At 60.8% G+C, this 21,531-nt stretch overlaps 7 protein-coding genes across 7 annotated transcripts; all 7 read left to right on the forward strand.

The window, feature by feature from the left end:
• Positions 1–376: 376 nt before the first annotated feature.
• Positions 377–3,949, forward strand: LMJF_26_1300 (conserved hypothetical protein; the record flags this gene model as incomplete). Its single annotated transcript, XM_001684082.1, has 1 exon — positions 377–3,949. One exon carries the CDS (start codon positions 377–379, stop codon positions 3,947–3,949), a length of 3,573 nt encoding a protein of 1,190 aa, XP_001684134.1.
• A 1,707-nt stretch (positions 3,950–5,656) lies between these two features.
• LMJF_26_1310 (conserved hypothetical protein) lies at positions 5,657–6,685 on the forward strand (the record flags this gene model as incomplete). The annotated part of the gene is made up of 1 exon (XM_001684083.1): positions 5,657–6,685. One exon carries the CDS (start codon positions 5,657–5,659, stop codon positions 6,683–6,685), a length of 1,029 nt encoding a protein of 342 aa, XP_001684135.1.
• A 1,556-nt stretch (positions 6,686–8,241) lies between these two features.
• Positions 8,242–9,078, forward strand: LMJF_26_1320 (conserved hypothetical protein; the record flags this gene model as incomplete). Its single annotated transcript, XM_001684084.1, has 1 exon — positions 8,242–9,078. The coding sequence occupies one exon, from the start codon at positions 8,242–8,244 to the stop codon at positions 9,076–9,078; it is 837 nt and encodes a 278-aa protein (XP_001684136.1).
• A 1,002-nt stretch (positions 9,079–10,080) lies between these two features.
• On the forward strand, positions 10,081–11,316 carry LMJF_26_1330 (conserved hypothetical protein; the record flags this gene model as incomplete). The annotated part of the gene is made up of 1 exon (XM_001684085.1): positions 10,081–11,316. One exon carries the CDS (start codon positions 10,081–10,083, stop codon positions 11,314–11,316), a length of 1,236 nt encoding a protein of 411 aa, XP_001684137.1.
• A 1,683-nt stretch (positions 11,317–12,999) lies between these two features.
• LMJF_26_1340 (putative DNA ligase k alpha) lies at positions 13,000–14,892 on the forward strand (the record flags this gene model as incomplete). The annotated part of the gene is made up of 1 exon (XM_001684086.1): positions 13,000–14,892. One exon carries the CDS (start codon positions 13,000–13,002, stop codon positions 14,890–14,892), a length of 1,893 nt encoding a protein of 630 aa, XP_001684138.1.
• Positions 14,893–17,172: 2,280 nt separating this feature from the next.
• Positions 17,173–18,474, forward strand: LMJF_26_1350 (putative DNA ligase; the record flags this gene model as incomplete). The annotated part of the gene is made up of 1 exon (XM_001684087.1): positions 17,173–18,474. One exon carries the CDS (start codon positions 17,173–17,175, stop codon positions 18,472–18,474), a length of 1,302 nt encoding a protein of 433 aa, XP_001684139.1.
• A 1,009-nt stretch (positions 18,475–19,483) lies between these two features.
• Positions 19,484–21,301, forward strand: LMJF_26_1360 (conserved hypothetical protein; the record flags this gene model as incomplete). The annotated part of the gene is made up of 1 exon (XM_001684088.1): positions 19,484–21,301. One exon carries the CDS (start codon positions 19,484–19,486, stop codon positions 21,299–21,301), a length of 1,818 nt encoding a protein of 605 aa, XP_001684140.1.
• Positions 21,302–21,531: the final 230 nt, after the last annotated feature.

Consider the following 21,531-nt stretch of genomic DNA (forward strand, 5'->3'; position numbering starts at 1 on the left):
GTATGCTCTCCACCGAGGTGGGAAGGCACTTCTGCGCGTTGATGCACAACAACAGCAGCCGAGGGGCCGTCTCATCTCTCCATCACGTGAACTGTGCTTGTGTACATGCTCATGCCCAAACAGGAGTGGAGAGACTTCTGTTCTGATGTTCCTCTCTTGTTGTCCCTACCCCCCCCCTCCGCCCGCGCCCCCGATCCTCGAATCCCTCTTTCTTCGCCTTTCACGTTTTCTTTGCTTCCATCAGCTAGCGCTGCAGAGGGACGTGCTCACGCATACGTGTCTCTAGCCGCTCCACGCACACTCACACACACTCCTCGTCCCCCCCCCCCGCTCTGCCTCTCACTTGCCAGCACAGCACACACGCACAACCCGTATCATGACGGAAAAGTCGCTCCTTCTGAAGTGTGACTTCGCTGGTCATTACTTCATGGTCGGCACCGACTTCCCCGCCGCACGCATCTTCGACACGACGACCTCATCCCTGGCCGCTGTTGTGGAGTTGCCGCTGCGCCGGCGCACAGTCTCGCTCGCTGCGCTGACACTGACGTCTGTCGCGATTCGCCAAGCGGAGGAGAACGAAGCGCCAGCGTCAAGCGGGAAGGGAAGCTCGCTTGCCGATCACCGCAGCGAGGCGCTTCTCGACAACAAGGTCGCCACATATTATGCCGCCGTCGGCCTCAGCGACGGTACGGTGATCCTGCACGATGTTCGCCGCGACGTTCAGCTCGCCCATGTGCAGGTGTCAGAGACGCAGCAGCCAATCATCTCGCTGCAGATGTGTGGCGAGTACGCGTTCTGCTTGGCTGCCAACCACATCCTGTACGTGGTGCACGTTCAGAACGCAACCTCAGGGCCGTGTCTTCGTCTGTGCGTGCAGCCCGATGCGAGCTCGATCGCGGTCACCACACTCACTGCTATGGACACTGCAGCAATGACGGCGGCCCGCACAGCATCAAGCGCCACCGGCTCGCATCGCGTCTTTCGCGTACTCGTCTCGGGGCCCACAAACGCGCTGTACGAGATGCGTGCGCTGGCGAGCAAGAGCAGCTGCAGCGGTGCCATGGCTGGCTCGGCTACCGCCAACACGGCAGTCGCGCGGCAGGTGCACGCCACGAAGCTGCTGACATTTCCATCGCAGGGAACGAGTGCCGAGTTTGCATGGGTGAGCAGCGTGGCCCCGTCAGCTCAGCCTGCTGGTGGCGGTGGTGTGTCAGGCACGCCCGTCTCTCTGCCGGCCATCACGGCCAGTGCGCAGGATGGTGTTGTGCGCGTCTGGGACGTGCGGTACACGCCGCCGCCCTCCTCTGCCGCTGCCTCACTCCTCACCACCGGTCTTGACAGCGTCGCTGCATCGTCGTCGGCAGTGGTGGCGCGGTGCCGTCGAACGCTTCTGTGCGGACAGCGCATCCTCAACGTATCCGTGCTGCCAGATACGGCCAACGGCAGCCGTAAGGGCAACTACGTCATGGTGACGACCCTGACCGGTTCGGTGCTTCTCTGGAGCCTCGGTGACGCTCTGCTGCCGCCAGTTGTGGAGCCGGTGCCGCTGAAGCCGGATGTGGTGCTCGTGTCTGCGGTGGCAGCTGGTCGGCTCCTCTTCGGTGCGCTGCGGCCGGCGTCTGGAGCACCCAGCCACGCCGCCGCATCAGACAGCCCGCTGCGTTCGCTGGAGATGACCCTGTTGCGCGGTCGCTTCGCTCTGCCCCTGTTTGAAACCAAGAACGTTGGCGACGCCGTGGAGGAGGCCTCGTCCGCAGCTGCCGCAGCGCCGCCGGAGTTGGCAGCCACCACGGACGCGACCGTCGGAGCCCGCACGAAGGCGAGGGCGGCGAAAGCGAATGCTGTCGACGCGCGACGCACGGCCCTCGCCACCCTCGCCCTCGGCGTGGCCGGCACGAATGCGAGCGTCGCCACCGTCGTGGAGCTGCCGCTGAACGCGACGCACGCCTCGCTGCTGGCAGACCAGCGCGACGCGGAGTACCTTCTCCAGCACACCACCGACGCGGCTACGAGCGCCTTCGTCGTGATGGACACCGTCTGGGCAGCGCACCAGCAGCAGGTTGCCGCAAAGGCGAGCCAGTACATGACGGACGCGTTCAAGGCACCGCAGCTATACCACGCCAAGTCCATTCAGGACCTGCCAGTGAAGCAGCACACACTCGAGCAGCGGCTGCAGCAGGTGGCCCGTGAAGAGGCGGCCGCCGCGCTGCGGCGGAGGCAACTCGCCACCGGCAGTGCAGCAGCCGCCGAGGGAGCAAGCGGCACCGACGATGCCCTCGAGCAGCGCCAGGGAGGCGACACCAAGGCCGGTCGCAGTGTCATCTCACACCACGCCCTCGGCCTCGCTACCGTGCCTCTGTATCAGGCGCTGCACGCGAATGACACGTCGGCTGTGATGGACCTGTTAAGCATGTCTGCTCGGTCCGCCGAGGGCATGCGGGCGACGGTGCTTTCCCTGCAGCTTCCGTACTGCCTGCAGCTGCTGCATGTCATCTCGGAGCGCTTGGGGCTGTGCAGTAAGGCGGTCGAGAAGGTCACGGCAGCGTCGCAGTTCGGCGCGGGTGACGGTGCAGAGTCAACGACCGCGTATACTACGGCTGAGCAGGACGGTCACGCCGCCGGCACCGTGAGCGGCAGCGCGACGGCCGACGCAGCGGCGCAGTCAGCAGACGCCTATGGTGGCAAGGGCAGCGGTGCCGCGCTGCGAGGGGGCGTGGCAGCCTTCTCGATTCGCTCTTCTCTTCTCGAGTGGATCGACGCCATTGTGCACTACCGCGGCAGCGAGCTGCTGGCGGTGCAGCGCGATTGGGACGCGCGGGAGGCAGCCGGTCGTGCGAGCGAGGCGACACCCCCGATGGTGGCCTCTCCTCCCAAGGACTTCCTAGCCCCCATCCTGCACCACTACGAAAGCTTGTGCAGCCAATACGACAAGCTGGCTGTCCTGTATGGGCGACTGTCGATCTTCAAGTCTGTCCGGCCTTCACAGAAGAATGAGTTCCTGAACATTCCCCGGAAGTCGCTATCCTCCAATGTGGAGATGGGGCGTCCAGTGCCAGCCGTCAACGGCGGCCTCACCACTAGCAGCGACTCCAGCAAGCGACGCCTGCACCTCACCGGGCGGAGCAGCGTCGTCGATGACGACATCCTCTTCCCTGTAATGTTCAAGGAGTCGCGCTCGCGGTCTGGCCATCGGGTGGTGCGCGTCCGCAGCAAGCTCGAGATAGAGAAGAAGCGGCGGCAGCGCGAGAGCAAGGGCGTGGCGTTGCAGAAGCGTGCCCGCGCGCTGGCGCGGGAGCAGCTGCGGAGCACCAAGGCTGCACACAGCATCCTCGACGACAACAGCGGCATGAAGCGCGGCGGCCTTGGTGTCATGGACCAGATCATGATGGCCGAGATGGCGGGCAAAGACGGCGAGATGGACCTGGACGCGCTGGAGGCGATGGACCTTGCTGACGATGCGAGCGACGCGAATATGCCGAGCGACGTCTCCTTCGACAGCGAAGCGGACGAAGAAGGTGAGGACTGCAGTGGGGAGGAGGCGGAGAGTGCGACTGCCGCTCGTGGCAAGAGCAAGAAAACCCGCAGGGAAGCCGTCGTCGCGGACGAAATGCTGGCCGACGCTGGGGATGAAGAGAGTGACGACGACCAAGACAAGGACGACGACGCGGCCCTTGACAGCAGCGAGGCTGAGTTCTCTTCGGGCAGCGATGACGACGTTGGCTCGGACTCCCTGGATGGCGGCGATGAAGAGAGTGATGCTGAAGACGACGATGACGATGACGAGGCGCAAGAGAGCAGTGACGATGACAAGACGCAGGCGTCTGACGCACTCGATGACGAGGACGAGGACGATGAAATGGGCGAGGACATGCAGGAGCTGCTGAACCGGCATGAGGACGATGCGGATCGCTCAGAGCGTCGAAAAGCCAAGAAGGTGCGCACTGACTAAGGAGGGGGAGGGCGAGAGAGAGAGAGAGATGAGCAGAGTCAATTAGCTGATCTTGGACCGTGTCCGGGACGAAAGCAGCCAGCGAGCTCCCCTCCTTTTCCCTCTCCCCCCCCCGCATGTGTGCGTACCAGTGACCAAATAACAGATTAAGATGATGCGGTCGTATAAGGCACGAAATCCATAAACGTATAGGTGAAGTGTGATACAATGGCAGAACGGGAATACCGAGCGCGGCGCCCCCCTCTATCTGCTCCTCCTCAGAATGTGGGTGCCGGTGTATCTGTTCGTGATGTGTTGGCATCCGCGCTGTGCAGAGGTTCATATATATGGGGGGTATATGTATGCACATACGCGTATGTGTGCGAGTGTGGAAAAGTCGTGGTGGGGCTGTGCTGGATGAAGAACGTTGTCAGTGAGTGAGTATGTGTGTGTGTGTGTGTGTGTGTGTGTGTCGATAGAGGCAGTAGATGAGCGGTACAGATGCCTGCCTGTTGAGTGCTGGCAGGTACCTTCTGTGCTACATGTGAGTGAGTGTTTATGCGGCTCACCCTCTCTGCTTGTCTCTCCGCCCCCCCCCCTCCTCCCTTCTTTTCTGGTTGGACTCCTTTCTTGCGCTTCGGCTAATCCTGTTGGCAGCCGTGGCGGCGGTGGTGCCGACGATCGTAATGAGGTGCATGCTGTTGGTCTCTACCGACTTCACTCTCGTTCTAAGAGAAATGAGGTTCTCCTTCTGCCGTGTGTAGCTGTTGTTCAACACGCACCACACACGCTCAGCATCCGCATGCGCACGGAAACGAAAGGGAAGCACCGATGCAGAGAGAGAAAGAGAGCGGCAGCGAGTGCGAGTCGAGTCAACGGGTGAAGAGGAGGTGCAACTTTGTGGGGCTCTGCGTGCTACCAGTGCGCCATGGCGAGCAGCCGGAGTGCAGGTGCAAGCGTATCCTCACGTGAGAGCCCTCCGTGAGAGAACGCGTTACGTGTAGCGGCTCCGCCTTGCCACTGTCAGTGCCACTACACGCTACCTCTTCACTGAGAACGAAACGAGACGTGTTCCTGTCCCGCAATGTGGCTCAGCAGTGGTACCAGGGCAGATGATGCAAGGCGCACGAATCATTGCCACAGCGCTCGAGCCTAACCTCGCCACCACCGCCTTTACTCTCTGGCGTTGCCATGCACTCGTTCTTCTCCGCAACTCGTAGTAACTGGGCCATTAATTTTTTTCTCGCTCTCTGCATCTCTCCCTTTCTTAGATGCAACCTGTTAGCCTGCGCCCCCTTTCTCGCCTCTTTTCCGTGCGCTTCAGTTTGTTTTCATCCCCTTCTCCCGTGTGCGTGTGCATTGTTCTTGAGTCTTTCGTCTGTTGGTTCTCGCTGCGTCTGCCACGCCTCCTCCGTGTCTGCTCACCTACACACATACCCACTCACACATACGGAAAGAGGGAGCAAGGGATAGAGCAAGAGACACAGGGGTCACACACATACACACATCTCTTCTCTATTTCTTGGTGCTCTCATCAGGCGCTCATCCTCCCTTGGCATCGTCGCTCCGTGCCTTCTCTATCGTTTTATGGTCACCGCTGACTTTCTGCGGTGGTGCGGATCGAGGCGCACGCACGCGCACAGGCGCAGTTGATAGCAGCATCTTCTGGTGCAGTAGAGAGAGAGAGCGTGTGCGCGCAACTCCTCGAAAGGCACAGGCGAACAGAAGATGTACACGCGGACGACGCCGTTGCTGCGCGGCCTCTTCTCGAGGAAGCAGGACATGCAGTCGATGGTCGAAGGCCACTTCTGGAGCCTCACGCGGTACCGCATTCTGCCGCGGTTTCTCGGCCTTGACTTCGCTGGCAACGTCATCTTCTTTCCGTCCCACCGCAAGCAAGGCTTTGGTGGATGGACGGCCGTCACGCTAGGTGCGCCGGGTAGTGCAAACTCGGCCTTTCTCAGCTCGGACATGAGCGGTGTGAACGTCCTTGAGGATGGCTACCCGCTGCACTACAAGGCAAGCCGCAAGCTGCAGGCCTTCGTAGCCCAGGAGCGTCGCCGCTGGCAGAAGAAGCAGGCGGAGGCGATGGCGGCCGCGGCAAAGGCCAAGGCTGACAGTGACGCAGCTGCAGAGGCAACAACGATGGCCGCGCAAACTGCGAAGAGTGGCCAGGCCGTCAACGTGGAGATCCCGCAGGAGCACGTGGCGACCTACGACAACGACCAGCAGTTCCGCGACATGCTCGCTATCAAGTGCTCACAGCCGCGCTTCTACACCAGCCAGCTGCGTGTCAGCCGTCTTGCGACCATCATGTACAAGTGCCTCTACTTTTACCTCTGGGCTGTGTTTGTGTCGCTCATCGTGCAGGGATACCTTATGTTCCGTGCCTGGGTGAACCCCCCGGCTCGCGAGGGACTCAAGAACATCGAGGAGCACGTCCTGCACATTCCACGGCTGCTTTTCTCGGGATGTGTGTACGGACTCGTGTGGCTCGTGCGCACCGCGCAGCCGGTGATCGACCCTGTCGTGAACTTCTTGACGGAGAACTTTCCCCAGGTGAACTGGGGCGCCGCATCTGCAGAGAACCTGGCAAGCCGGGCACAGCACCTCGCTGACGACGCGCACCCCAAGGCAAAGGAACGCAGGCAGAAGGAGATGCAGCTGAAGCTGCAGACGGAAGCAGAGCGCCGCGCGTGGTGGACACGTGTCCTGATGGTGCTGCTGGTCGTCTTCTCCGTCCTGTGCGTTCTTTGAGCAGCACCTAAGAGGGCAGCGAAACGAAAAGGGAAAAGAGAAGGGCCAACCTGGACTCAGAGAGAGAGTGAGAGAGCGCAGCCCTGCTGCGACGGACCTGAGAAGGGGCCGTTGCACCCCTGCCTCTTGTGCGCGCACACACACACACAGACGACCTGATGCACACCAGTGCTCCCCCCCCCCCCACACACACACACATTTGTTTTCCGTCTTCCTCTGTGTGTGTGTGTGTGTTGTGTGGTACCTGTTCTTTTCTTGGTCGGAGGAGTGCCCTCTGGCCTCCTTGACGTGTCTCGCTGTCTGCGGATGTGAGTCCTCTCGCTGTCTTTCGATTCTCATGATCTTCCGTAGGCTAGTGTATGCTGTCCGATGGGGTCTAGGTGCAGCTGTTTCCTCGCTGTTCTCTTGTTCTTCTCAAGGAGGGTGCAGTGAGGGCAGGCCTTGTTTAATGTAAGCGTTGTTGCCGTGTACGTGCGTCTCTGTTTGAGGAGAGGGGAATTACCTCTGTCTATGCGGTGCTGTGACATGCCAGTGCCCAGCTGCGCTCTATCCTCTCTCTCTATCCCCACCTCACCCCACCCCCCACTTGCCTGGTGGTTCGACGGTCCTGGCTCCTTTGACTGTCGTCCTTGTCCACTGTCCTCATTGCCTCTGCCTCTCTCTCTCTCGGTGTGTGTGTGTGTGTGTATCACTGTTGCTGCCGTATCACTACAAAGCGAGGTATGCGTCCATGTGCTGTACACGCCCTCGCTAACTTTATTGTCCTTCCAACCTCTATCTCTCTTTCTCTGTGTGTGTGTGTGCTCCTCTGTCACTGTGTGTGCCTAAGTGCGGGCGTCCGCGTTGGCGTGTCCGTCACTGTGTGCGTGGGTCTTTTCCGTGAAAGGGTCGTCCAGACTCGCCCACACAAACGTCAACTGAACAACGGCCACCATCTAAGCTCGAGATGCGGGCGGGGATCGCGGGGGGTTGCTGATTCCGCCCTCTCTCGTGCTGGACGATAGGGTGGATGCACCGTGGGCGGGTGACATTCATTTGCTTCAACGTCACCTCGGAAAGCGGTGGCGGTGTGCATGCACATCTCCGTGCCCATAGTTTCCGGTGTCTGCGTACACCGGGGTCACTGCTGTTTCTTTGTAGTACTGCATACAGTGCATGCTTCGAAGCGGCCGAGTCAGCGCCGCCGCCCCACCATCTCCCTCGGTTCCTCTTTTGGGATGCGTGCTCTTTCCTCTGTTTTTGTTTTGCAGTGCCTCTCTCTCCCCCCCCCCCGGCTGTGGCATGACGCGCGCACGTGTTCGTGCGCGCACGTGACTCATCAGATGCCAAGCGCGGGCCTCCTCCGCCTCCTCTATTTTCCAACCTGCCCCCTCGCCGCCACCTTTTCTACTGCGCGCACGTCCTCTCCACCACCCCCAAACGAAACAGAAGCCCACGAAGCGGGATAAGAAAGAACGGAAAGAGAAGCGCCGACGCGTCGCACACGTAGCCACGCATACACAACGGTCTTGCACGACACCCCTTCCCTCGCCTCCGTCACGCTCTCTCGCTCTCTGATGAAGTGCAGCGCGGCCCTTTACCGCGTGGCATCGGCTGTCGCCGCCGCCGTCCCGAAGCACCACAGCAACACCACGTGCACGAAGGAGGACGAGGCATCCGCGACGCGTAAAATAACGAACATCACGCCAAAGCTGGCAGACGCCAGCAATCAAAGCGTGCGCTACTGCAGCGGTCGGTGCGGCAACTTCCTTGACGTTGCCCCCGTGCCGCCACCGGCACCGGTCTTCCGCGCCGCTGCCGCCAACGGCTCCACGTTCATTGACCCCAGCTCCTCGGCGGTTGCCACCAGCTTCAACAACAACTGCCACATAAAATCCTTCCGCCAGCGCGTCTGCACCACCACGGATGTGTCGATGCGGCCGTTGTTGTTGCTACTCGATGATTCACGAGCACTGAACGCTGTGGCCGCCAACGCCAGCATCGTCAGCTCTGCAGCGGCAACCATGAAGAGTGGAAGGTCCAAGTACGGCGATGTGCTGGAGCAGCTGTCATGTCGCTGGGCGGCGAAGTTCTACGGCAAGGTCACGTATGGCCCGCGCAACTATCCGTACCCGTCTTCGCGTTGGCTGGCTCGCCGCTTCCAGATGAAGAAGCATCGCATTCTCAAGCGCTTCCGCTTCCGCCGCTACAAGCTCGCAGCCGTGGCGAATCTGCCGTTTGCCAAGATGATTCGTGTAGGGATGCTTCCGGAGCTGAAGAGCAGCAAGACAAAGAAGGGCGACACCGTGGACATGGGCCTGTCCTCGCAGCTTGTCAAAGCAGCGCGGTCGTCGGCTGGCGCGACCAAGACGAAGGGCAAGCGCACGCGTCCAAAGTCGAAGTACCAGGTGTGAAGCTGAGTTACGCCACGGTGTGTGTGGGGGTGGGTGGGTGGGTGGGTGGGTGGGTGTCTATGTAGGGTCTTTTGTGGGGCGGCCAGCTGTCCGTGTTCGCGGGAGGCGGAGCCTGTGTATAAGTGCTTTCGGTATACCGCGCAGTTTGCCGTTCTGCGGTAGGCATCGTTGTTTCCTCGTTCTTTTGTACGCCCGAGGTGCGTACGGCTGTGTACGAGTGCCATGTGAAGCATGTTTGCTGGCTTGGCCACTGCGCAGAGGCGTCATGCGTGAAGAGCTCCTCCCTCTGAATCCCCCCCTCCCCCAACCTGCGTCTGCCCTTACCTCTCTCGCCTCTGTGTAATCACACGTCCTGAAAAGACAACGGAAACGAAAAACGAAGGATGCGGCCATTCTGAACAGCCTCCATTCTTGTCGACGGGTGGCAGCTCGTGCTTGCCGTCTCCGTTAGATGAGGTGAGCAAGCTGGAGTGTTTGGCTCTATGTTGGTGGCAGCGTTCAGGTGCGGGTGAGTAAGTAGACGATCATCGCCCTCCCCTCCCCTCCCCTCCCCCACATACATGCACACATACATGCACCTACATAGCACGCCTGCCTCATGTCGTCAGAAAAGTCCCGGCACCGTCTCCGCTGCGCCTGGTGTTCATGGCCATGGCCAACTTGCGTGACAGAGTTCGCGAAAAGAGAAGGTCTTATCGAATTCCGATGAGTGAACGCGTGCGAATCACGTGCACCCTCCGCTTCACCTGGGGACGACGGCTACCACCATCCTCTGCCTCTGCACTCGTGCACCCCTTCTCTCGCCCTCCACATTACCAGCTATCATACGCCCACTCTTTCTCTCTACCTTCCCAGCCTGCACGTTGTGCCGTCTTCTTGGACGTAGCCACGTTAGCCCGAGGTGGGGGAGGGGGTTCAACAGAGCGCTGCGATGTTTGAGCCGCCCGCGCGTCTCTGATCCCCCTCTGTCCTTTCTGCTTTTTATTTTCAGGCAAGCCCATAATGATCGTGCGCACCGCTGCTCGTCTCTCTGCCCGATGGCCGGCAGCGCTGCTGGCAGCCTCTCGTGGGTTACCTTCCTCGGGTGCGTGGATGCCTCGTTGGAGTGCATTCTTCAATGAACTGCAGCTGCAAGAAGAGTCGCACAGAGGCGGCACAGACAAGGCGAGCAACACGAGGTTTGACGCGGTGCCGGCGCCGCTGCTTAGGTCCATTGCTCAGCATTGGGTAGATGAAGCGCTCCTTGAGGTGGCATCCGCCCGTCTCGCCGAGGTGTACCCGCCTGCGCACGCAAACGGCTTGAAAGGGGTGTGCGAGGCTGCAGTGACCCCGTCGGAAGGGCTGGAGTCGCTACTGGCCACGTGGAGTGCACACATGCTGCTCTCCGTACTTCACGCACCGCGCCAAGCATCGATCGCCGCACCATTACACAAGGTGCAGAGCTGCGCGTATGCAGCACCCGACACCGTCAGCGCAGTGCTGGCGGACTGTCTGGGAAAGGACATAGCCCCTGTTCTCCGCTACCTGACCGCGTTTGCAACACCACCGGTGTCCAAACCTACGTCACATCAGAGCCATCATTTGGCCGCATCAACGCGCGTTTTACGGCACGCGCTGGTGCTGCTCCTCTACAGTTTCGTGACGACGTGGCGTGGGGCGCCGCCACGTGAAACGCCGCCCCCTCCGGGGGCGATCGCGTTGACAAGAGAGGAGCGCGCCCTGGCGCTGGAGCTTTGCCGTTGCGTTGCCGCGCTCAATGAAAGCGATACGGGTTCGGAGAGCATCGCAACAGGAGAACGCCGTGGCGATACCAGCGCACAAGCTCACTCGCGTGATGCTCGTGCAGAGGCGACGGGGTCACACGTCACCTCGCTGGAGGCGGTAACCGGGGCTCAATTTGCGCTTGTAAGGGATGCCCTTGCGGACATGCTGGCCCCTGATCACCACAGCGACGGCAGCGCGGCGAGCACTCCTGTTCGCGCGAGAGACTCTGTAGCGGGTAATGGTCCTCTGTGGAGAGCTTGCGAGGCGTGGATCGCTGGTGCCGTCGGCACCGCAGTGGGTGCTAGTGTGGCCCCTCCGTCTTCACCCTTCGCCGGTATCACCGGCGTACGCATGAAAGAGGAGGAGGCTGTCGACCTTCTCGAGCGTGTAAACGATCAGCTCAACCAGATTGCCCGTGGCGGCGCCGTGAACGCAGCGTCCCGCCAGTGTGGAAACAGCGCTGCGATGCCCTGACTTCGCCATCCGTGCGTTTCTGCGTATGCGTGTACTTGCCTTTCCCCACAAGCAAAGAGAGAGAAGGAGAGCGCTGCTCTGCCGCTTGGCAAAGAAGGCGCGCCGGCGCCCCCGACTCCACCCCCCTCCCTCCCTCCCTCCCTCCCACCGTCAAGGGAGAGGCAGACCTTTAAAGGGGGGGACGAAGCCTGTGTGTGATTGTGGGTGGGGGTGAGGGGGAGGGGGGCAACAGCTGGCAGGCCTCCGCGAGCGGGGCATTCTAGAGAAGGAAATGCAACGTTTGGACTGTGAAACGCTCAGTCGCCTTCCGCCCTGCACGGCACGAAAACAGAGGAGAGCGTCACAACATATGATATCAGCGTCGCCCATGTAGGGCGGGAGGAACGCCGGCCATGGCTGCTGGCCTCGATGGGCTCCAAATCCTTCCCTTGCCCTCACCCTCATCCCTCTGCCTTCCACTTTCTCTGCACGCTTTCTGCACGTTTCTATCTCCTTCACTGTTCTCTCTCCTCCCCCACCCCCTCGTCCGACTCCTTGCTCGCTCGCCCACCCACCCACCTACCCACCCCCTTCCCACACACACACACACACACACACACGCAACCGTTTTAATTGCCGGCCATACTCGCATCCACGCAATATCCTTCCCATAGGCACCATCGCACCGCCCAGCCACACGCGCACGTACCCATCGCTCCACCGGTACGCACACAGAAGCATTTCCAGACCCGCACACGCACGGGGCTCGTCCTCCTCCCTGTGCTCCTCTTCACTTTCTCCTTTCTTTCACCCAGACGGAAGGCAAGGGGGTGGGGCCTGCGCAACCCACACGGAGGCGCGGAAGCGGGCAGACACACGAGCACAGGCACACAGAGGTCCAAGAAACAGACGTGTGCGGCACTCCTGCCGCAAGGGCAACGCGACGCAGACGGCACTGAAGGAGAGACGGTGAGCGCGTGCAAACGGAAGAGAACGCGTGGCCGCACTTGACTTTGGGAAGTCTGCCGCCGTACAGAGACGAGAGAGAGAGAGAGACGTGCAGCAGCGGCGGCAGCACAGGCGCACGCTTGTTTGTGAGCACACTATCACTGCACGCGGCAAATACCATCTGTGTCTAATGGTGACCAGCGGCTGCAGGCGCGAACTCCAAAACCTCGCCGCCATCAAGCGCTTGCTTCACTGCATGCCTGTCTCTTTCTCTCTCACACCTTCTGCGCTGTCTCTTTAGGAGCGTTACCTGAGCCCTTCAGAGTTCCGCACTGGCGCATCGCTGCCGGCTGTTGCTGTCTTGTGCCGGTTGGGCGACGGCTCGTTTTTCTTCATTCAGGTGTAACTGCTGCACACGTGGCTCTCTTAGTTGGTTTGTAAACCGATACATAGGACGCACCTTCCCCGCCTAAGCACACGCACACACACACACACAGAGAGAGAGAGAGGAAGAGAAGAGGAGGAAGAGGCAGGAGGCGGTAACGCGAATCCGCGGGCGCTATTGCTTCTTATTTTGCTTGTTGCCCTCCTCAGCGCTGAGTGGTCGGGCAGTGCACGGAGAGGGAGGGAGGAGGGGAAGGGCTTCGTCTGTTGCGCGCGCGACAGCTTCCTCGTCCACCGGCATATTCGACGATTTACCCGCCGCACGACGCACATCAAGTCGAAAATACAAAGAAAAAGCGAAAAAAAAAGCAGATGAAGGCGACTGTGTTGCGACGGCTGGGCGGCAGCGGCCTAGTCGGGCATCCGACGCTGCTGCGGCTGCGGGCGGTGAAGCGGGCAGCAACGGCAAAGGTGAAAGGCACGGCGAGGAGCGGCAGAGCCAAAGAAGTGGCTGTGCCGGCAGCGGGCAGCGGTCATGGCTCACACAAACTGTCCTTGGCGGACTTTCACCCTGCTATCGCCCGCACATGGATCGCGGCGGCGTCGAACAAGATGCTGCAGCCGCAGCACGTCGCCCCTGATAGCCGCAAACTGGCGTGGTGGATTTGCCCGTCTTGCCACCATCAGCACAACAAGCGCATAGATCTTCACCTCGCCGCCGGGGGCGCGTGCCCGAAGTGTGAAGCAAAACCCCCCTTGGCTGGCGGCGCGTCCGCGAAGAAGAGTGCGTCGAGTTCCCGCGGCGCCAGCAATCCCGCCTCGCCGTTGAGGAAGAAGCAGGCATCCGCTGCGTCGGCGCATGCGCCTGTCCCTGCCGCAGCAGCACTTCGCCATCGCTGCCGCCCCAACTCGACACTCGACACCATCGGCGCCCCTAATGCGAACCTCCTCAGCAAGAGCGTAGCCGACAATCAGTACCTTCGCGTACAGGAGACGCGCAACCTGCTTCCGATGCTGGCAAAGAGCTACGAAAAGGAACGTTGGAAGATCGCGCCCGATGAGGTACTGCAGGTGTCGCCGAAGCTGGACGGCATCCGCTGTGTCGCCGCGTACCGAATAGACACGAAGCAGGTGCTCTTCTTCAGCCGCTCCGGCACGCTCTTCGAGTGCTGTGACGACACCATCGAGCCAGCGCTGCGGTACCTCTTCGAGAAGGACCCGACACTCGTTCTTGACGGCGAGTTGTACAACGACTCGATCAACCTGGTGCAGCTTGGCACTGTATGTAAAGCAGCAGGAAAAGCAACCCCGCCGCCCCCCACAGCGGCATTGTCTGGGGCAGACCCGGTGTCGGCCTTTTACAACGCTCTCCTCGTTGCCACATACGGAAAAACGAAGCGCAAGGGTGGCTCCGCCCCTGCCGCTGCTGTGCCGCAGGCAGATGCGCCGACAGTGATCGGCTTCGACCAGCTCACGTCGGCGATCCGCACGACGCGTCAGTGGCGCACCCCTGAAGTTGCGGCTCTGCAGCGCCAGTTGCAGTACCACGTCTTCGATGTCCTTTACAGTCGTGAGTTCCCCTACGGCCGAGGCTCGGCGGTTCCGTTCAGCGTCCGCTACGGCGTTCTTGAGCGACTGCTGGCATCCGCGACAGCTCACAACCTCGCGAATATTTCCAAGTACAATCCACTGGTGCTGCGGCGCGTGCCGAGCTACCCGTGCACCATCGATGCCGTTGACGCCGTGCTGCAAGCCGCCATACGGGTGAGCTACGAGGGCGTCATGATCCGCCGTGAGTGCCAGGGCGCCACGACGGCTGCCGGCAAGGACGGCAGCGAAAAGATGGAGTCGGCAACCAAGAAGATTAAGCGGAGCGCTGCATCCAGTGGAAGTAAAGCCAGCGCAGGGGCTTCGACGGCGAACAGTGACGGCGGGTACGGCTATGGGCAGCGCAGCAGCACGTTGCTGAAGTACAAGGTGATGCAGGACGCAGAGTACGTCATCGTAGGTGCGGTGGAAGGCTCCGGCAAGTGGAAGGGCTTTCTCGGCTCTTTCATCTGCGTGACACCAGACAAGAAGCACCGCTTCACTGTCACCCCAGCGAGCACTGATGCCGACAAGCGGCGGATGTGGCAGTCGTGGAAGACCGTGTACAAAGGGAAGGCGCTGACGGTGCAGTACCAGGAGATCACCGCAGATGGCGTGCCGCGCTTCCCGGTGGGCAAGTGCGTTCGCGGCGCAGCTGATGGGCGCGATTGGCTGTAACCCTTTTGAGACGAGCGGGCGAAGGAGTGAGGGAGGTCGAGGAAGCTGCAGGGGCGGAGGACGTGCGCGATGTCGTGTTAACGTTCTGCGCTCCCTTTCTTCCTCTCTTCCTCCCTTCGAGTTAGCGAACACAAGGACCCGCTCACACGCGCGTTAGGGTCGCACGCGCACCCCAAGCATCGACACCCTCGTGTGCTGTTCTTGGTAATCCGGCGTAGGTCCTCGATCATAGGCGCCCTGAGCCCTCTTGCCCTCTCGGCTGCCACCTCTGTCCTCTAGCCGCCCCGCGTCCTCGCAGACGCTTCGGACACATCACCCCACCACCTCCCATCTGGTCCAACATCCCCCATCGCTGTCGCGCACGTCTTTCTGGCCCACGACACTGGCCACCTTTACGCATCCCTCCCCCCTCTTTCCTCGATCATAGACGCACCCTCACTGCACCAACACCCCTCTAAATCTACGTGAGTGCCTCCCCCCTCTTTCACTTTGTGGTTTGTCGCGGTCACACGGTTGTCGTCTTGCCCTTCCCCACCCCACCCCCTGTCGTTTCCCGCACACGCTGCCGGCCGCATCCGTTTTTGGTGCCGCATCGCTCTTTTTTTTTCTGCAGGGGGTGCGCGTGGGTCCTGTCTTGCCACCATCAACGCCACCTCCCACCCACCTACCCACCCACCCCCTCGCGTCACCGCCCCTCCTCCTGTCGTCGGCATGCCAATGGGCGTGCCGCTTCTCACCTCTCTTGTGGCGGATCCTCCACAGTGAATTTCTCAATTCGTAGGTCAAGCCTGAGAGAGGGAGCGAAGTGGGGGATAGTGTGGCGGGGCGGTGATGTTGGTGATGTCAATAGTGGCGGTGGTGCGGTGAAGGCGCGAACGGCATGTGCGGTGCTGCTCCGCTGTTTTTTGGGGGGCTGTTGTCCTTCACCTCCTCCTTGTGTACCATTTTTCATCTCTCTTTTTTTTCTTGTACCGCTCGTCATCCTTCACTGTGTTTCCCTCTCTGCGTGTGTGCGAGCGTGCGTGGCACTGCCCGAGCTGCAGCAGCCCTTCGCCTCGTTTCTCTTGCTCGCCACGCTCGCAGCACGTCGCACCACGGGATCACATCGTGCAAGTCTCTAGTCTTGTACCGCGAGATGCACCGCCCCTCTGCACCCGCCTCCCTTTTTCTTTCTTCGCGACTCGCTGCTCGCCCTCACGCTTGAGTCTTCATACACAATGTAATCAGTAATGTCTGCCTGACTGTACGATGCCCCACCCACCCACTCCCACCCCTTCACCTTCAAGCTGGTGAGCGATGTGGCGCGAGTGTGAGAGAGACTGCTGCCACCGCATGCTCGTCTCGGAAGCGGTGACCGCGCCGCTCACCGACCCCGCCGTCTTCTCGTTCCCCCACCCCCTCCCCTTGCCTCTCCCACTCGCTCTCTCACGCACATTCGCTTGGAATCATGGAGGGTGTTGCTCACCCTCTGCCCACCACTGCGTGACCGCTCTCTCTCTCTCTCTCTCTCTTCCCTTTCCATCTCTTCTCTCCCCTTCGGGCTGCGGACAGACAACGCGGTTGAACACAGGCACACACCTATGCGTGTATACGGCATTTCTCACGCTTAGTTGCCTGCTCACTTCACGTGCACCCGTAAAAGTGCCACTAATTGGAGCCTACACCCTCTCTCCCTACACCCCCTCCTCTCTCGCCGTCATAGATACAAGCCCCCCCCACACACACACACACACGCACACACTTCCACCCATCCACACCATACATACACACTCACACGAACGCACGCACACGCCACTTCCACGTACGTGATCAACACATCCTCCGAGGCCCCACCACCACCACTTTGCACGCACACGCACACACACACACACACACACACATACGCACGCTCGCACACATGCGTATTACGTAGCGAGAGAAAAACAGACGCGCCTGCCCTCCTCCCGTGTACATTTACCTCCACAGCGCAGGCGCTCTAGAGCAAGGGACTCTCGACCGCGTATCGGATGCTGTATGCTCCGCACAAAGGGCGAAGGTATGGAAACGCACGCGGTATAGCAGCTAACTGTACAGACAGACACCACCCACCACATAATAATGTTTCGTCGTGCCTTTCCGCTGCTCTCGACGCTGCCACCAGACACAAGTAAGCTCTTTGGCGCTAGCCGTCGTCGTACACCGCAGCAGCAGCGCGTCTACGACCAACTGAAAACTACATCTATTCAGGCTGCATTCCCTCACATCGCCGCCTGCTGGGTGGGGCCGTGCTGGGGCACCGTTATGCAGACGCCGAGTAATGTATCGCCCGTGTGCATGAAGATGGCGGTGTGGCGCTGCTCTCACTGCTTGCAGGAGTTCGAGATGGTTGTGGGGCACTTTATTGATGGGGGTGGTGTGTGCCCGCATTGCCATAGTCCGCAGAAGAAGCTGGACAACGTGACGCTGCGCAACGCACAAGGGGAACTGGTGATCAAGAAGCCCCAATACGTGAAGGCGCCGCGCATGATTCACTTGAACTACCGTAGCGTGCTCTTCGCCAATCCACACTGGGAGTCGCTGAACATTCAGCCCATGCTTGCGCAGCGCTGGGAGCTTGTGGCGGACGAGCTCATAAAGGGCAGCAACGGCGAGAGCGGCACCGCTCCGGACAAGCATCTGCTCCTCGCCTCCCCCAAGATCGATGGCATCCGCTGCATGATTGGGTACAACGAGAAGCTTCGCGAGGTGCAGTTTTTCTCTCGTGGCGGCATCGTCCTCGAGTGCTGCCACGGCCTCGTCCCGCAGCTGCTGCCGCTCTTTGAGAAAGACCCGACGCTCATGCTAGACGGCGAGCTCTTTGCGCCCGAGTGCAACTTCGAGCAGCTCAACGGGCTTGTACGCCGACTCAACAAGAGGTCCGACACAAAAACTATGGAGGCGCAGGCGCGCCTGCTAGAGTACTTCGCGTTCGACATCATGTACAGCGCGCAGCTCTCGTCCGTGTCGGCCCCTTTCAACGAGCGCTACATGCTGCTCAAGAAGCTCATCCCCGTGTGCGGCGCGAAGCGGATTAGCAACTACGTTCACGATGACACGCGGAAGAAGGTGATCCGCGCAACGCACGGCGGTGTGGCGACAGCGGCAGTGGCCAACGGTCAGGCCGCAAAGATCTATCATGTCCCTGCCGCGCAGGTGCACCCAAGTGACATGGAGGACGTGCTGAGCGAGGCGTGCTCGCAGGGGTTCGAGGGCGTCATGATTCGCCTTCCCAAGTTCCCCTACGAGCACGGCAAACGCAGCTTTGGGCTACTCAAGTACAAGCAGATGCACGACGCTGAGTTTAAGATTGTCGGCTTCGTGCCCGGTGAAGGCAAGCTCAAGAGCGCTCTTGGCGCCTTCGTCTGCACGACCAAGGACGGCAAATACTTCCACACACCACCCAAGGTCTCCTGCAAGCGCCGCATCGAGCTGTGGGAGCACCGCAGTGAGTATCTAGGCAAGTACCTGACGGTGCAGTATCAAGAACTCTCCTCGCAGAACGTGCCGCGCTTCCCTATCGCCAAGGCCATTCGCGGTAGCGAGGATAAGCGAGATTGGCTGTGAAGAGAGAACCGATCAGAGAGAGAGAGAGAGAGACACGCACGCGGGAGTGCTCCATGCAAACTGAAAAAGCACGGGGCACCATCAACCAGATGCTCCGAGAGATGGACTGAAGGCAGCCCTCTGCATCCGTGAGCAGGCGCCCTGTTCTCCGCCCTCCATCACAGTGACCATTTCCACCTCTCCCGCCATGGCGTGCTCGCGTTCGGTGGTGATGCGGGTCCATTTGTGTGTGTGTGTGTGTGTGTGTTTCTTCGGAGGGGCGGGAGGCTGCCGTGCGCATGCGTGGGCATCTTCCGTTTTCATAGAGCCTCAATAGAAGCAACCCCTCGCACATACGCGCACCCTCCCCCCTTCCCCTCCCACCCCGCCCGACTCTCTCCCCCTTTACCGCCGTCACTACTACTGTTCGCTGTGTCTCTGCTCCTGTTTATGCATGTGCGCGTCAGAGGGACAGCCTCCTCCTTTTTGTTGTTGTTGTTCGCCCCTTCGCCCTGGCGTGCGTGCCACGCCCCCTTTCGACTGCGTCGCCGCGACCACAGCCGTAATGAAGAATTAAATCGAGGCGAGTGATGAGTACTCTGCAACAAGCACGCAGCCATGAAGATGAGGGGGCGCGCATGGGGCTCTGGCGAGGTCAGCTGCCCCGCGGCGAGCACGTGCGCCTCACGTTGTCTTTGCTTCTTCTGCGCATCCTTTCCTGCCATGCATGACCCACTGCGGGGTCTAGCGTCGGCACCTCTCTGGAGAGAGAGAGAGAGAGCTGTGGCGCCCAGCTAGATGAAGATGCTATGGTGTATGCGTGCAATGTGCGTGTGTGTGCCTCAGCTGCACCTGTGTGGCAGCGGCTCGCTCAAGGTGTTTCTCTAGTTCCCGTATCGCCTCCTCCTCGAAAACTGGCGTTGCAGTGGTCCCCTCTCGCTCGCTCGCTCTGCACCGTAGTGGCCGAGACATACACGTACACACATAGCGCTCAGTGCACCCAACTAACCCTCTTACTGCCCCTTCCATAATGTGGCGCAGCCTCTATCGGCGTGCACCCATCCCTGCGGATGCCACTGGCCTCCGAGGCGTAGCCGATGGCGCTGCCCACGGGTGGCAGAGGAGAACGGCGGCTGTCACTGGCCTGCTAACGACGCAGTCGTCGTCGCGCAGCCATCTCGGCGCACGTCTCCTGTTGTCATCGTCATCGCCGCTTCGTGCGAACCTTAGAAGACGCATCGGTGCGCCAGGCTCGGCGCCGCACCCCTGCAACGTCGCTCGCCACCTTTCGTACGTCGCGAATGCGGCGAACTTCGAAGCAGAGGTGCTGCAGTCGCAGCAAGCCATCTGCCTCATCTACTACATACCGAATAGAAACTGCTCCGCGTACTTGAAAGCTGCCGAGAAGCTGGTGGACTCGATCAATGCCCAGGCAACAGGGCTGGACGCAGCAGCGTCGACGAGCCGCAGCGGCGGCGGCGCAGCGGAGGTGTCACTGTCAGAGCTAACCGTGGAGGTGAGCGGCACGCAGGTGTCGGAAACCGCTGAGAGCGGCGCAGCTCCGTCCACGTTGTCGCCAGCGTCCGCTGCTGCGCCAACCCAGAGGACACACAAGATGGAGTGGTTGAAGCTCTGCACGATCAACGCGGACGAGAACCGCAATTTAGCCTCCGCCTTCTCGGTGGAGCGCGCGAGGCTGCCGATTACATACTTTGTGATGCAAGGCACCATTGTCGATAAGGTTGTGGGCCACGTCGCTGAGGCGCGACTGAGCAGCATCCTCATCAAGTTCCTCGAGCACTACCAGAAGGAAATGAACGTGGATCTTCTTGCACAACAGAACAAGTCGAGCGGGACGGGCGGCGCCAGTGCCAGCCCGCTCCCCTCCGCCGCCACAGCAGACCTGCTCAGTGGCACCTCAACGGCATTCTTGCAGGAGAAGATCATGAACGCCCTCGTAGGTGCGGACATGATCCAGCTGCCCGAGGAAGCCGAGAAACTCGACGGTCTGCGACGCACGTTGCAGGAGGCAAAGAAGAAGGCGCACGCAGAGCTGCAGGAGTTGCACAAGCAGCTGGGCATGGACGTGCGCCGCCTCAGCGACGCTGAGATGCAGGCCTACTACTTTAAATCCCCGCAGTTTCACGCACTCGGTCTGCTTTGTGCGCTCGAGGCACTTTACCTTGCGCGGTCGCACGCGACGCTCGGCGATGTGGCGCGCGTCAACGTGGACTGGGCCCGGCATGCAGTGCACAAAGACTTTGAGGCCATTCAAGGCGACCTCGCCCTGCGGCGGGTGCTGGCCTTGGTGGATGCGAACCTGGTTCGTGGTGAGCTGCGCACAGCGGCGGTGCTGGCGGCGCAGGATACGAACCGGCTCGGCAGCGTCCTGGCCGCGATGGACACCGACGATGTGCGCGGCGCGCAGCATCGCGACACCGTGAAGGAGATGGAGGCGCTTATCGCTGGGCAGAGTCAGTACTGCCTAGACATGCTGCGCATCATCGACGATAACATCGACAGCCGAACACTCGATGGCAGCGCGTTCCCATCTGCGATCGTGGATCAGCTGTTTGAGCTGCTGAAGAGTAATCTGAAGCTGAGTCGGACGCGTCTCTCGCAGTCGTCGTGGACTGCAGAGGCCGATGCGCCGGACGCCGGCAGCGCCGAAGAGAGCATGAATCTTTTCATGGACGGCAAGGCGCTCGATATGACGGCGAAGCGCGTACTGATGGCGAAGGCACGAGTACCGCAAGTTCGAACGTTGATCATGTCCCTTCTCCAGCTCTATCCGACGGACCCGAAGAGCCAAGACGCGCGGTCACGATTGGCTTCCCTTCTTTACTGAGGAAAGACACGCTGCCGTCGCGGGGTGGCGAGAAAATCGGTGCGCCCCCACAAGTGTCACGGCCCGCGGCGTTGATGTCCGTCGGAGTGCAGATCTGCAAAGGGGAGGGGGGCGCCTACGTTGTCGGCTCCGACCGTAACGAGACGGCTCCTGCAGAGACTCTCTCCTCTCTCGCCATTTCTACCCCTCCCCCTACCATCACCACCACCGCCACCACCATCTCTTCAGCC

This window comes from Leishmania major, chromosome 26 (assembly GCF_000002725.2).
Source record: "Leishmania major strain Friedlin complete genome, chromosome 26".
NCBI lineage: Eukaryota > Euglenozoa > Kinetoplastea > Trypanosomatida > Trypanosomatidae > Leishmania > Leishmania major.